Source organism: Chiloscyllium plagiosum, unplaced genomic scaffold, assembly GCF_037043375.1.
Source record: "Chiloscyllium plagiosum isolate Xiang-an unplaced genomic scaffold, Cpla_swu_hap1 HiC_scaffold_13, whole genome shotgun sequence".
Lineage (NCBI taxonomy): Eukaryota > Metazoa > Chordata > Chondrichthyes > Orectolobiformes > Hemiscylliidae > Chiloscyllium > Chiloscyllium plagiosum.
The window spans coordinates 80,926,288-80,939,859 of NW_028270151.1; the positions used below are offsets into that span (position 1 = coordinate 80,926,288).

The 13,572-nt window shown below is 44.9% G+C and overlaps 1 protein-coding gene across 2 annotated transcripts in view; it reads left to right on the top strand.

Moving 5' to 3' along the window:
* gpc5b (glypican 5b) overlaps window positions 1-13,572 on the top strand; it is a 554,501-nt gene that overhangs the window by 243,231 nt on the left and 297,698 nt on the right. For both annotated transcript variants that reach the window (XM_043701794.2, XM_043701795.2), the window contains exon 4: window positions 8,277-8,410. In XM_043701794.2, the coding sequence (XP_043557729.2) occupies window positions 8,277-8,410 (134 nt within the window). The remainder of the gene's footprint in view (window positions 1-8,276; window positions 8,411-13,572) is intronic.

Here is a 13,572-nt window from a genome sequence, read left to right on the forward strand (position 1 = left end):
GGTTCGATTCCAGCCTCAGGTGACTGTCTGTGTGGAGTTTGCACATTCTCTCTCCCCCCCCACCCCTACCCCGAGTATGTGTGGGTTTGCTCTGGTTTGCTGCCACAACCCAAAGGTGTGCAGGTCAGTTGAATTGGCCATGCTAAATTGCCCATAGTGTTCAGGGATGTGTAGGTTAGGAGTATTACTCAGGGGTAAATATAGAGTAATAGGGTAGGGGAATGGGTTTGGGTAGGATATTCTTCAGAGAGTCAGTGTGGACTTGTTGGGCCGTAGGGCCTGTTTCCACACTAGGGATTCTATGAAATGCCTGTGTGATTTGACTCCTGGGTTACACTCACTAACATTCTGAAAATTAAGTCCGAGAGGATTGGCAAAGCTGCTTTGGGTTTTCTGGACCTTCCATGATGGGGTGCAGACTCTGGTGATTAGATTCCCTACAAATTGGAAACAGGCCCTTCGGCCCAACAAGTCCACACCTCTGAAGGGTAACCCACCCAGACCCATTCCCCTACCCTATATTTACCCCTGACTAATGACCCTCACACTATGGGCAATTTAGCATGGCCAATTCACCTGGCCTGCACATACTTTTTTTGGATTGTGGAAGGAAACCGGAGCACCCAGAGGAAACCCGCACAGTCACGGGGAGAACGTGCAAACTCCACACAGACAGGCACCCGAGGCTGGGGTCGAACCTGGGGTCCCTGGCACTGTAAGGCAGCAGTGCTAAACACTGAGCCACCGTGCCGCCCCACCACGCCAAGAGACACTCAGATTCTTTGACAGCAAGGCATGAAAGAACTATCACAATTTCCCAGGCTTTTGGCCCTTGCCCTCTGTTTGTATAAAGAATTGGATTTTTCATTTTTGTGAATCGCACAATGACATGTTCACATGGACTTTGCAGCCGTGATTTACATTGCAGGCTTGGCAGTTGCGTAAACACTCAACGGGAAGGAATCGCTTTGATGGCCAATCTGTGCTCAATGGAAGCCAATATCTGCCAAGCTGCACATTAAGTCTGAGTTGATGGAGATTTATAAACCTTTTTCAAGTGTTATGCAGTATCTTCAGTCTGGAGGCATAAAATTGGATGATCCGACCATTTCAGCTGTACTGAAGCCATACGAGTACTTGAATAAACTCTTGGATAAAATATTCACACAGTTTGTAGCACATTTTGCGCAGGGAGGTTTCACATAAACGTAAAATTTTCCTAATTTAAATTGAGAAAGACTTTAATGTTAACTATTACCTTATTTCCTTATTTTTCTACTTATCCTATGAAGTAATGCTTCACTTTTTAACCCTGTACTTCCTACCCTACTTGGTTCCTCAGTTTTTTTGTAACTAGCAACTTTTGTACCCGCACACCACCTTGTGTGTGGTGACATTATACACCTTTCACTGTACTCCTGTACTTCAGCACTCGAATAGAAGTGTCAATAAAATATAAATCTAAAAATCTAAGAAAGCAAGCACTGAGGGAAGGTCAGTCTGCTAAGCAAGCCAGCTTCTTCAATCGCAAGATACACAGCGTTTTAAATGTTTTTCTTCCCATGCAGATGTGTCTCTTTTGGCAAATCCAGATTGAGCATGAGTTGTGCAAAAGTCTGTGTTCTGTTTAACAAAAGCCTTTGCTTTCCATGATGGGTTGTGCATCAGGGGGCAGGAGACTGTTGACTGTCAGGGACCCAAAACAATGAGCAGTTCTCACGTTGTGTTGGCATATTCAGAGAGGCACTTTTCTATCATACTGTTGAAAACCTTTGATCATCACAGCGGGGGCTGTACTGTACAATACAAGCTGTGTTGCTGTATGCAAAGAAGCCACTATCGATGCCATTGTTTGCTCATTTTCATCTATTGTGGTATAAAGTACCTGCTGGTTCACCTTTGGGACATACGACAGAGAGAGATCTACTATAGGATAGGAAGGGTATATTGTTTTCAGAATAGATTAGATTCCCTACAGTGTGGAAACAGGCTCTTTGGCCCAACAAGTCCACACCGACCCTCCAAAGAGTAACCCACCCAGACCCATTCCCCTACATTTACCCCTTCACCTAACACTATGGGCAATTCAGCATGGCCAATTCACCTAACCTGCTTGTTAGGTGGGGCTTGTTAGTCAGTCAGTGCTCGATTTTGCTGCTCGTCAGATGCTGCCTGAATTGCTGTGCTCTTCCAGCACCACTGATCCAGAGTCAGTTAGTCAAGGCAATGGGAATTGACGTCTTAGACCATTTAAGGAAGTGATTCCCACCACAGACCTTGAATGGATATCAATGGCCAGCTTGATTTTCGAAGCACCTCTTTTCTCATCTCCAGTTTCCTGAGGCACACATCACAAACGTACACCAGCATCTTAAATCGACTCAAATGTTTACAGCACAGATGGAGGCCGACCAGTCCATCATGTCGATGTCAGCTAACAAAGATCTAACTGCTCGAATCGCATTTTCCAGCACTGGGCCAATAGCTCTGGAGGCTACAGCAACGCAAGTGAATAGGCTGAATGCTGCTTAAATGTTAGCAGGCTTTACTTCCATATGGGTTGTCAGAACTCAGCCTGTATTTACAGAAGGACCGTGCAGTGCTCCCCAGAATCACTGGGCAGCAGTCAGAGCCTGGGATCTCTGTGCAATGTTTTATTTGCATAGAGTCATACAGCATGGAAACAGACCCTTCAGTTTAACCCGAACATAATCCCAAACTAAACTAGCCCTGCATGCCTGTTCCTGGCCCATGCCCCTTCAAACCTTTCCTATCACATGTACTTATCTAAGTGCCTTTTAAACATTGTAATTGTGTCTTTTTAATGTTGTACTGGTGCCCACATCCACCACTTCCTGAGGAGGTTCATTCCACACGAAAACCACCCTCTGTGTAAAAATATTGCTCCCCCCGATGCCTTTTTTAAATGTCTCTCCTCTGACCTTAAAAATATCCTGCAGAGTCTTGAAATCCCCATAAGGAAAAGCCACTACCATTGACATTATCTATATCCCTCGAGTTTATAAACCTCTATAAAGTCATCTCTTAACCTCCTAGTGAAAACATCCCAACCTTAATAGCCTTTCTTTGCCACTGGAACCTTTCATTCCTGGCAACACAGTAAATCTCTTCTGAACCATCTCCAGCTTAATAATATCCTTCCTATAGCAGGATGAACAGAACTGGACACAGTACTCGAGTGCAGATGTATTGGAATGAGTGTTTAAACTGAAAATGTGAGTGAGTTTGGGAGAAGTCGGCTGATATCGACATGATGGACTGATTGGCCTCCATCTGTGATGTAAACGTTTATGAGTGGATTTAAGATGCTGGTGTATGTTTGTAATGTGTGCACACGTGGCCTCAGGGAGGTGGTTTATTGCAACCTGGAGAAAGTGAGGACTGCAGATGCTGGAGACCAGAGTTGAAAAATGTGATGCTGGAAAAACACAGCAAGCCAGGCAGCATCCGAGGAGCAGGAGAATCGACGTTTCGGGCATAAGCCCTTCTTCAGGAATGAAGTTATTGCAACCTGCCAACTTATGCTAGTTTAGCGAGAACACACACTGAAGATCAGGGGTCACCGATTTCAGTTAATTGTCATGAAGAAAAACAGGGTTACACAACGAGGTGTGGATCTGGAATGCACTGCCTAGGAGAGTGATGTGGACAGATGCAAACACGGCCTTCACATGTAACTGGATGTTAATCTGGGGCAGGGCTTCATGAAAGGCAGCTCAGGTTCATGAAGTGAGTTGCTTTTGGAGGGAGCTGGCTTGGATATGACGGGGCAGAATGACTACCCTCCAAAGCTAACAAATCAATGAGTCTAAACACACGCACATGTTTGAACTGCAGTGCCTCAGTAGACTCAGGGTACTGCATCAGGGTATTATTCACAGATATTGACAGAGTCTGGAAACACCTCCCTGGCCAGTGGACCTGCTGATCGTGCACTACCAAGTGCTGTAAAGGGTCAGCACCATCATTCATTTCTCCACCGTTGGCTCCTTCCGGGATCTGAGGCAAACCACTGCCCTCAAATGTACCTCGCTAGCATTTGCCAGGGTTCAGAGCGATGTGCCTGTGACAACAGACAAGGCCACTGAGAGTGAATGGGTGCCAGTCTTCTCGTAAGCCCAGGCTGAGGAACACTGTGTGGATGTGGCGATCAAAACTGCTTGAGATCGTGCTGGAGTCTTCATCAATCCTGCAGGCTCCCACTCCATCGAAGTGCAGTTTGCGTAGGACCACACATGGATGCTGCAGGGTTCCCAGGGAGCAGAGCTGAGCTTCCTGGGTTGTTCCCATGCTGTGCGGTTGCTGCTAACAAGCCAAAGTCAAAATCCAGCCCGTTGCTCCACATTTGTACTGTCCTATCTGTTGTTGGTGCTCATGTCAACCGCCACATTGACTGGTGAAGTACGGTATTCCCACAGATGCTTGGAAATCACTGGCCCAAAGTTGTCCAGAATGGAGGACGAGCAGGCACGAGCACCTCAAGACTGGAAGTTTGGGAAAATGGAAGCCAGGTGAAAGCAATATAAAGAACATGCTGCCACACCGACGCCCCACCCACCCCTTCCCGTGAGCACCACCTGTCCCAAGTGTAACAGAGCTTGCAGTAGCTGCATCAGTCTGGACAGTTACCTACGGACTCACCCTGGGTGGAAGAGAGTCATCCTCATCTGCGAGGGACTGCCAATGAGTGAGTGAGTGACCATATCTTAAGTTTGCAAATAATAGTTTGTTCACATAATAGGCCATTGACGAAAAGCTCCTCTCCCAGCATGTAAGCCCTCCTCATTACAGCAAAAACTTGAGGCAAGTTATTTTTCAAACCGGAGCCGATAATTTGGGAGAAAACATGTGTTTCATATTTATTTGACTGTCACATGGTGTACCAGCCTTGTCCTAATAACGAGTCAATAAATTGTCATTTGATGCATTCATTGGTTGTGTGAATTTGTCAGTTTGAACTTTGATGCTGGGATTATATGGGATCTGACATGGTTCTGTAGACATTATCATTAATGCATTCTTTTTGATTGCTCTGACAGTATGTTTTGGCAAGGCCAGCACTTTTGCAATGGAATCAACCCTTGTCTGGAATGTTCTGTTGATTGAATTATTTCAAATGAGATGTTTTTGGGCTGTTTTCGTCTCCTACAACAGTCTGCTGTACAGATTCCATGTTGGCTGCCTGGGAACGCTAATAGGAAAAGGCTTGCAGAGTTCACATGATACTGAGTGCCTCGAATTTATTATTCATTTGCATTCACAGGATGTGGGTATCGCTGGCTAGGCTAGTATTTATTGCCTGTCCCTGATTGCCCAAAGGGCAGTTAAGAGTCAACCACATTGCTGTGGGTCTGGAGTCACATGTAGGCCAGACCAGGTAAGGATGGCAGTTTCCTTCCCTAAAGGACATTAGTGAACCAGATGAGTTTTCTTTCCTGACAATGGATTCATAGTCATCATTAGACTCTTAATTCCAGATTTTTTTTGTTTTATTAATTTCACACTCCACAACTGCCATGCCAGGATTCAAACCTGGATCCCCAAAGCATTGCCTGGATTAATAGTCCAGCAATGGTACCACTAGACCACTGCTTCCCCGTTATAAAGAGAGCCTGACATGCTGTGACATATTTTGGGAGATCGAGTGCATGTTGCTTCCCAGCGGTTAACAATCTGTGAGTAGCCTGCCTTGCAGTTCCCTGATGTGAATAATTAGGGACAAATGAACCATGCTAGGAAGGTGCATTTGGAGGATCAATCATCTGCTGTTCAATATATAAGTGTGAATGAACTATTTGCCTGGGAGAGTCATCACGGATCCTACCTTCACAGTCTTTATCTACCTTTACCCAAGCACCCTATTATCAGGGGTCACCAGGTAATGACATGACACGGAAACCCTCTCTGATTGCTCTAGCCCAGGGAAACAGATCCATTACCACATACCTCACACTGAAATCTGTCAGTTACAACTCAATGAGTAGCACTCATCCCTTTGAGGATAACTCAGCGTAACCCACACACACACACCTCATTTCTGCCCCTGTCCCAGGACACAAGCTGATAGCAGAGCGCGGAAAAATTCCGAGGCCACTTTCTGTACCTTGACAGCATCTTCCATTTGCAGGAACTAATCTTTTTTAAATACTGACACTAGCCACACGCTGACAACTCAAGGCAGAGGTCACCAGCTCAGCAAGCAGAAATATCTCCTGACATCTAGCTGAACTCTGCACTTACGTAATTTGTACCAATGTGCCAGTCTTGGCTCAGTGGTCGTACTGTCACCTCTGAACCAGAAGGCTGTGAGTTCAAATCCCACTTTAGGGACTTGTATCTGTGATCTACTTTGACACTCCCATGTGGTATTGGGATAGTTCTGTTACACATTTGGAAACTTCTGGATGAGATGTTAAACCGGGTGGGTATAACTGATATCCCTGCACACTTTGCAGAAAGGCGAGGGGACAATTCCCTTCTAAGATTGCAACTGCTATAAAGTGCTCTGTGGGACTTCCCGTCAAGGCAAGTCTTCAGCAGTTTGCAGTCCTTCCAATGGACTGCTTCCTTTAATTGCAGTCTGCTGCTCACTCTGCACAGCCTTTCACATTTCTTTCTTTGAATTCCCTTTTTAAAAAAAATGCTGGATTCTGTATCAACAATGGAATGCAGCAGCAAATACTCCAATCAAAGGATTTTTTTTTGTTCCGAACCTTCTTGAAGTTCTTTTTGTGATTTTTCTCACATCCCTGCTGCCTTGTTTTCGCTCAGCAGCAAAAAAACAATCGAGTACTATTTTGCTCCTCAGAATCCTGAAGACCGCAATCAGGGCAACTCATGACCTTACATTGACACCACTTTCTGTGGACAACAGAGTTCCTTCCAGCAAAGCCCCTCCAGTTTCAGAAATATCATGTAGTTTCATCAGGCTGCCAAGATTTCCGTGACTAAAAGGTCATGATGATTATCTATCTAAAATGTGTTTATTTCACATTAACAATGGAAAAAAAATAGGGTCATAAAATGGCCATTGTGAAGACAATATGTTACCACAGCTGCTGTTGTCCATCAAAGAGACTGAACAGCAAGAAACATCTCATTTTCTTCATCAGTGAGGAAGTACGATTGGAGATGGTGGCTTAAAAGTTTGGACCAGTGTGGCTCAGTTGGCAAATGGATTGTCCATTATGGATCTGGGCTCTAGGTATGCACAAAGCTCCACTTCTCTCTCAATTTTTTCCAAGTTAGCTTGTCACTTCATTGTGGTGCTGGAGTGGGTTCTCCACCGCTCTGGTAGGAATGGAACAGCTTGCTGATATACTTTCCCCCAGTCACTGTCCTCAGACTAACGTTGGGAGATACAAGGTGTTGGTGTGTATTGAAATCGGAACTAACCTATATAATAATGCAACTCCGATAGCCTACCAGAACTAATCGTTGAGGCTTATATATGAATGATTGTGCAGCTGGTTTGCAGAGGGCTAATGTCATTGTTTGCGGTGCTGTCAACGAACATAGGTATTCAAGAGAATGTGAAAGAATCTTATTGGTGCATTAAGGCAGTTTGTGGGCTATATCTCCTCTGAAATGTCCCAGTTCTTTGTGTCCAGTCACCTGTGCATTTCCCATCCTTTTTGATCCCAGTCAGGTCTTTCTGCAGCTTTGGTTCTTTTTGTAGACATCTTTTGTAAACTCTTCTGCCTCTGCATCCCTCACCCTCTCTATAAAACTCCTCCAAACCCACCTCCTCAACTTATTCTTCCTCCTAGTGGTTCCCCTTCCCTTGGAAGGACCTTACGATGTTCCTTATTTCTGCTAAATTTGTAGTTTAATTCCAATTTCTTTCAGTGGTCATCTGCTGGCCTGTTGACCACCAGTTTGTAAGGCATGAAAGTGTGGTCATTTGTAGCATTTATAGCTACGGGATCCAAAGTGTAATTCAACAACATTCACAGTGGATGATTGAATGTTAAAGGAGTGGGAAGTTTATCTGGGCAGAGTCTGGAAGCAGAATTAGCAACCAGCACCTTGGTATTTGTGCAGTTGTTCTTTTTAATACTGTGCGGTTTATAATGTCCCTCATGGTCACTCTTTTTTTTCTGACTGAGTTGGAAAATGGCAGTGTTAAGAACCATGTAGATGTTATGCTCAACAACGAGACTCCTGTTGCTTTGCATCCTTATACCACTTACAACGAATATCTCTCTCTATTTGCGAAAAGGAACTGAATGCTCATGTGTGCTTTTGTGTTGTAGGTGGGTAAAGTTTGTGACCAGCCCCAAGAGCGAGCAATAGCTACATCACAGGAAAACACAGCGCAGATCCTGGTCATGCCCAGCTTCAAACCCCAGGCTGTGACCCCATTCGGCACCCTGGCCCAGAGAAGAAGGTAAGGGCATTCTACTGCTGGTGGAGTCTTAACAAGGCAGTGTACCTTCCCGTTCCTTGACATCCCTTGAATGCCATGATGTAGAGGTGCCCATGTTGGACTGGAGTGGATAAAGTCAGAAGTATACGACACCAGGTTATAGTCCAACAGGTTTGTTTGAAATCGCAAGCTTTTGGAACAGGGAAGTGGTTGTGCATCCCTTGGTGGACTAGGGTAGTTAGATCTCAAATATTGCTCAGCCTGTTGGCATGGCTGCAGAAGTGCTTTTGTATCACTCTCATTTGTCCTTCTCTTTGGGGGATGCGTCAGGTGGTACCTCACAAAGGCATGAGTCTTACATAGTAAGACTATGAGATCCACAGTATCAGCCAAATGCCCACGTGTGCCACAGTGCAATGGCACAAAGGTGCTCTGTACCACCTTGGAAAGTGCCAAAACAGGGAAAGCTACCCTGTGGGCAATTATGCTAGAACTTGATGCAATACTCTTAAAGCTACTATGTGCGGTTCTGGTCACTACAGGAAAGATCTATTTGCACTGGTAAGGATGCAAGTGAGACTTATGAGGATGCCACTCGGACTGGAGAATTGTGAAAATAAGGAAGATTGAATAGGCTTGGCTGTTTGCCTTGGGATAAGAAATATCTTATTTCAGATATATAAGATGGAAGCCTCCAAGATAAATAGGGACCAACTGATTAAAGCAACTGGTAGAAGGGAGATGAGACAGTTTTTCACCCAGAGGATGGTCAAGGCAGAAACTCTCACCATATATAACTAGAACCTGGATGTTGGCTGGAAATCAGTGACTTGTAGGGCAGTGTGTCTAGTGCAGGAAGGTGAGAATAAGCTTGATTGCTCTTCTGTGTTGTAAATCCTGCATGGTTCCTATATTAGAAACCATAATGAGTTGAGGGCTTGCATGAAAAAAATCCCAGGTTTGGCCCCTTGTTTTGAGGTTGTACATTTTTGAAGATACTGGCTGGGATTCTAACAGGAGAGGTCCAATTGTCCCAGTGTCTTTGAGTTGGTAGGGAAAACAATGGACAGTTTTTGCTCTTAATCATTATCTCGAACTTGACAGTGATCTGTCATCCATGATCTTATGTAGCTGCTTGTTCAAGGTTGTTGTGTGGACACTAAACCCGATTCAGTTCTGATATCCCCCATGACCAAGGAGGCTGCCACTATTCAAGGTCAAAGTTCATAGATTAGCTATTCACTTGCACATGTGAAAATCGATAACAGCAAGTACCATCTTCATCAGGAGGCAAGAAAACTGCCAAGAGATGTCCCGATTTTTATGTCATAACAGTGGGATATTCCACTAATCCTCATGTGCCCATCTCAAAGTGCCCCATACAGTATATGTTCTCTGACTGTTGTCAAGTGGGTGACATCTTCTTCCTGGGTCCCACTGTTTTGTACCTTTCAGACATTGTTCCTCTCTACTGTAAATCCACTCTTATTGATAGCTCCCCTCAAAACATCCAACCCTTGACTCTACTATTCCTGCAATTAATGGTCCCACCTCCAACTTTGCTTTCTTTGCTAAATTCCTTGAATGTGCTGCTGCATCCTAAATCCATTCCCAGCTTGCACAAGATGTGCAGGTTTGGTGGATTGGCCATGCTAAATTGCCCATCGTGTCCATGAATGTACTGGTTAGTTGGACGAGCCATTGAAAATGTAGGGTCACAGCGATAGGGAGGGTGTGGGTCTAGGTGGGATGCTTTTTGGATGGCCTGTGTGGATTCGATGGGCTGAATGACCTGTTCCACACGTTAGGGATTCTATGATTCCATGAGTTTCCACAGAACTCCATGCCTGAAGCCTCCAATCGAATCACAAATGACATCCTACGTGACTGCGACAAAGGTGAACTTTTCTGCTTTGCCCTGCTTGACCTGGCTGCAGTCTTGGGAACACTGACCCCACCAACCTCCAACCATGCCTTTCCATAGTCTTCCTGCATTCACCTGATTGCCATGTTATCTGAACAGCCATAACCTTCACTTCCTGCTCCAGCACCATTACCTCTGGTGTCCCGCAAGGATCATTCCTTGACCCTCACTTATTTCTAATCTACATACTTTACCTGGCGACATCATGCAAAGGTAAAGCATTAGTTTTCACATGTACATTAATAGTGCTCCACCCTGCCTCACCACCAGCTCTTCTGACTCCAATGCTGTTGCCCAGTTTTCAATTAAAAAATGCGAAGACTTAAAGCCATTGCTTCTGATCACTGCCCCAAAGTGCTGAGGCCCTAAGATATAAACACACTCTCAACATTTCTTGGCCTCACTGCATCAGTTTTGTCCATTGAGGCACTTCTTTTTGACCTAGCTGTGGACCTATATATTCTCAGTGTTACACTTTGACATTGAGTCAAGGGCCTTGAGTTGGAGAAAGTGAGGACTGCAGATGCTTCAATGCTCCCTCCCACTCTGCCGAGGACATGCAAGTCCTTGGCCTCCTCCAACGCCAACTCTAGCCACCTGATGCCTGGAGGAAGAACACCTCATCTTCTGCCTTGGGGCCCTCCAACCACATGGGACCAACATTGATTTCACCAGTTTCCTCATTTCCCCTCACCCCACTTTATCACAGATCCAATCCTCCAACTCGGCACCACCCTCTTGAACTGTCCCACCTGTCCATCTTCCTTCCAACTTCCCCACTCCACCCTCCTCTCCAACCTATGACCATCACCCTCCCACCTTCATCCATCTATCACATTCTCAGCTACCTTTCCCCAGCCCCAAACCCTCCCATTTATCTCGCAGCCCCCTTGGGCAGCCATACCACCCACCCCCACCGCCCCAATTCCTGATGAAGAGCTTATGCTTGAAACGTTGACTTTCCTGCTCCTTGGATGCTGCCTGATCTGCTGTGCTTTTTGAGCACCACGCATTTTGACAAGAGACTTGAGTTGTTTTGTTGCATTAAGGTTGTTACAGTCATTCCTCCGTAACCACCAATTCATGAATTGCAATTTCGTCGATGAATAACCAATCAATCTGCGAGCAAAACTCACCTAACCATAACCTCTTTCACCTTACGTGGCAATCTCGCTATCTTGACCTATTCCTTTACTCAGCTCTTCCCCTTCAACCCTCCAAGAGCAAGGGCATAGGTGCTCAGGAGGATGAACAAGTTGAGGCTGGCCACTAGATGGAGGTAGAGGAGGATGGCTCATCATTTGGGGAATTGTGGCTGGGAGGGAGTCAAATCTGCACTGTCCTCCTCCTCCCAATCCAGTAGTAACCATCTATCACCTCCTTCAACACACCTGGTCCTGGGTCATACAACTTCTTGCCTTTACTGCTAAGTTACTGTGCAATTGTTTTATTGTATTGATACTAACTTTTACTTCAGATGTTTTTGTGTTTATTGATGTGGGCAGAATGGTAGACATAATTTACTTGGACTTGAATAAAGCCTTTGATAAGGTTCCACACAGTAGACTAATTGGTAAAGTTAAATCACACGTGACTCAGGGAGAGATTGCCAATAATCTAAAAATAATAGCAAAATGTCATAAACTTGGGGTCAGGGAATCGGACACGAATTTTACCATAAGTTATTATATTCGCACTCGCAAATTCATCACTTGTGGGCTTTTACAGGAATGGAACCCTTGCAGGTACAGAGGGATGACTGAATGTGGTATATCTTGTTGTAAGACTGGCATACTGGGACAGCATACAAGTATATGTGAAATCAGGTACCAGTCAGTCTGCTGTCTTTCGTGGTTGATGGGAGAATATTCTCCACAGCAATTTCCCAATTTCCCTGGGGACTGTAAAGCTGAGAGCCCGACTTTGGTGGTGGTTATGCTGTTGGAAGTGAAACTTGAAAGGGCTCAGAAAAGATTTACAAGCGTGTTGCCAGGGTTGGAGGATATGAGCCATAGGGAGAGGCTGAATAGGCTGGAGCTGTTTTTCCTGGAGCGTTGGAGGCTGAGGGGTTACCTTTATAGAGGTTTATAAATTCATGAGGGGCATGGATAGGGTAAATAGACAAAGTCTTTTCCCTGGGGTGGAAGAGTCCAGAACTAGAGGGCATAGATTTAGGGTGAGAGGGGAAAGTTATAAAAGAGACTTAAGGGGCTACTTTTTCACGCAGAGGGTGATACGTCTATGGAATGAACTGCCAAAAGAAGTAGTGGAGGCTGGTACAATTGCAACATTTAAAAGGCATCTGGATAGGTATCTGAATAGGAAGGGTTTAGAGGGATATGGGCCGGGTGCTGGCACGTGGGACTTGATTTGGGTTGGGATATCTGGTCGGTGTGGATGAGTTGGACCGAATGGTCTGTTTCTGTGCTGTACATCTCCATGACTCTGATTCTGAAAGATTGGATTTGCCTGCGTTTGGCGAGGCAAGGAATGATTAGGGATAGTCAGCATGGTTTTGTGCAACTGAAATTGTGTCTCTCAAGCATGATTGAGTTTTTTGAGTAAGTAACTAAGAAGGTTGACGATGGCAGAGTGGTAAACTTTATTTACTTGGACTTTAGTAAAGCCTTTGACAAGGTTCCACACGGTAGACTAATCAGTAAAGTTAAATCACATGGGATTTGGGTAGAGCTTGCCAATTTGATACAAAATTGGCTTGATGGCAGGATACAGAGGGTGTTTCTTTGGACTGGAGGTCAATGACCAGTGGTGTTCCATAGGGATTGGTGCGAGGTCAATTTTTGTTTGTCATATATAAAATGATTTAGGTGAGAATATAGAAAGCTGTATGATGCAGTGACTCTGGGAGAATTCTGAGCTCATCTTCAAATTGTGCCAGGTGACCTTTAACAATGAAGAGCCAGCTCATGAAAAACGGACTGGCTTCCTGCTGTGATATGTTATGCTGTGATTTTATGTGTAGCTTGGAATGTTGATTATGCTTTCATGCTTTGTAGCCTAAAAACCTGTAAACCGAAGGTTTTCCAGCTGTTTTGGTGGAATGTTTATGTGTTGTGGTGAATGAATGATGTTTTTATATCCTATCCCATTAAAACATGAATCCTCCATCACCACTGTTGCAGCTCAGCCTGCAATAAGCAGTTCAGCAGTTTTTTTAATCACGGTGTTAACATAAGAACCAGGAGCGGGAGTAGGCCGTCTGGCCCTTTGAGCCTGCTCCACCACTCAGTAAGACCAT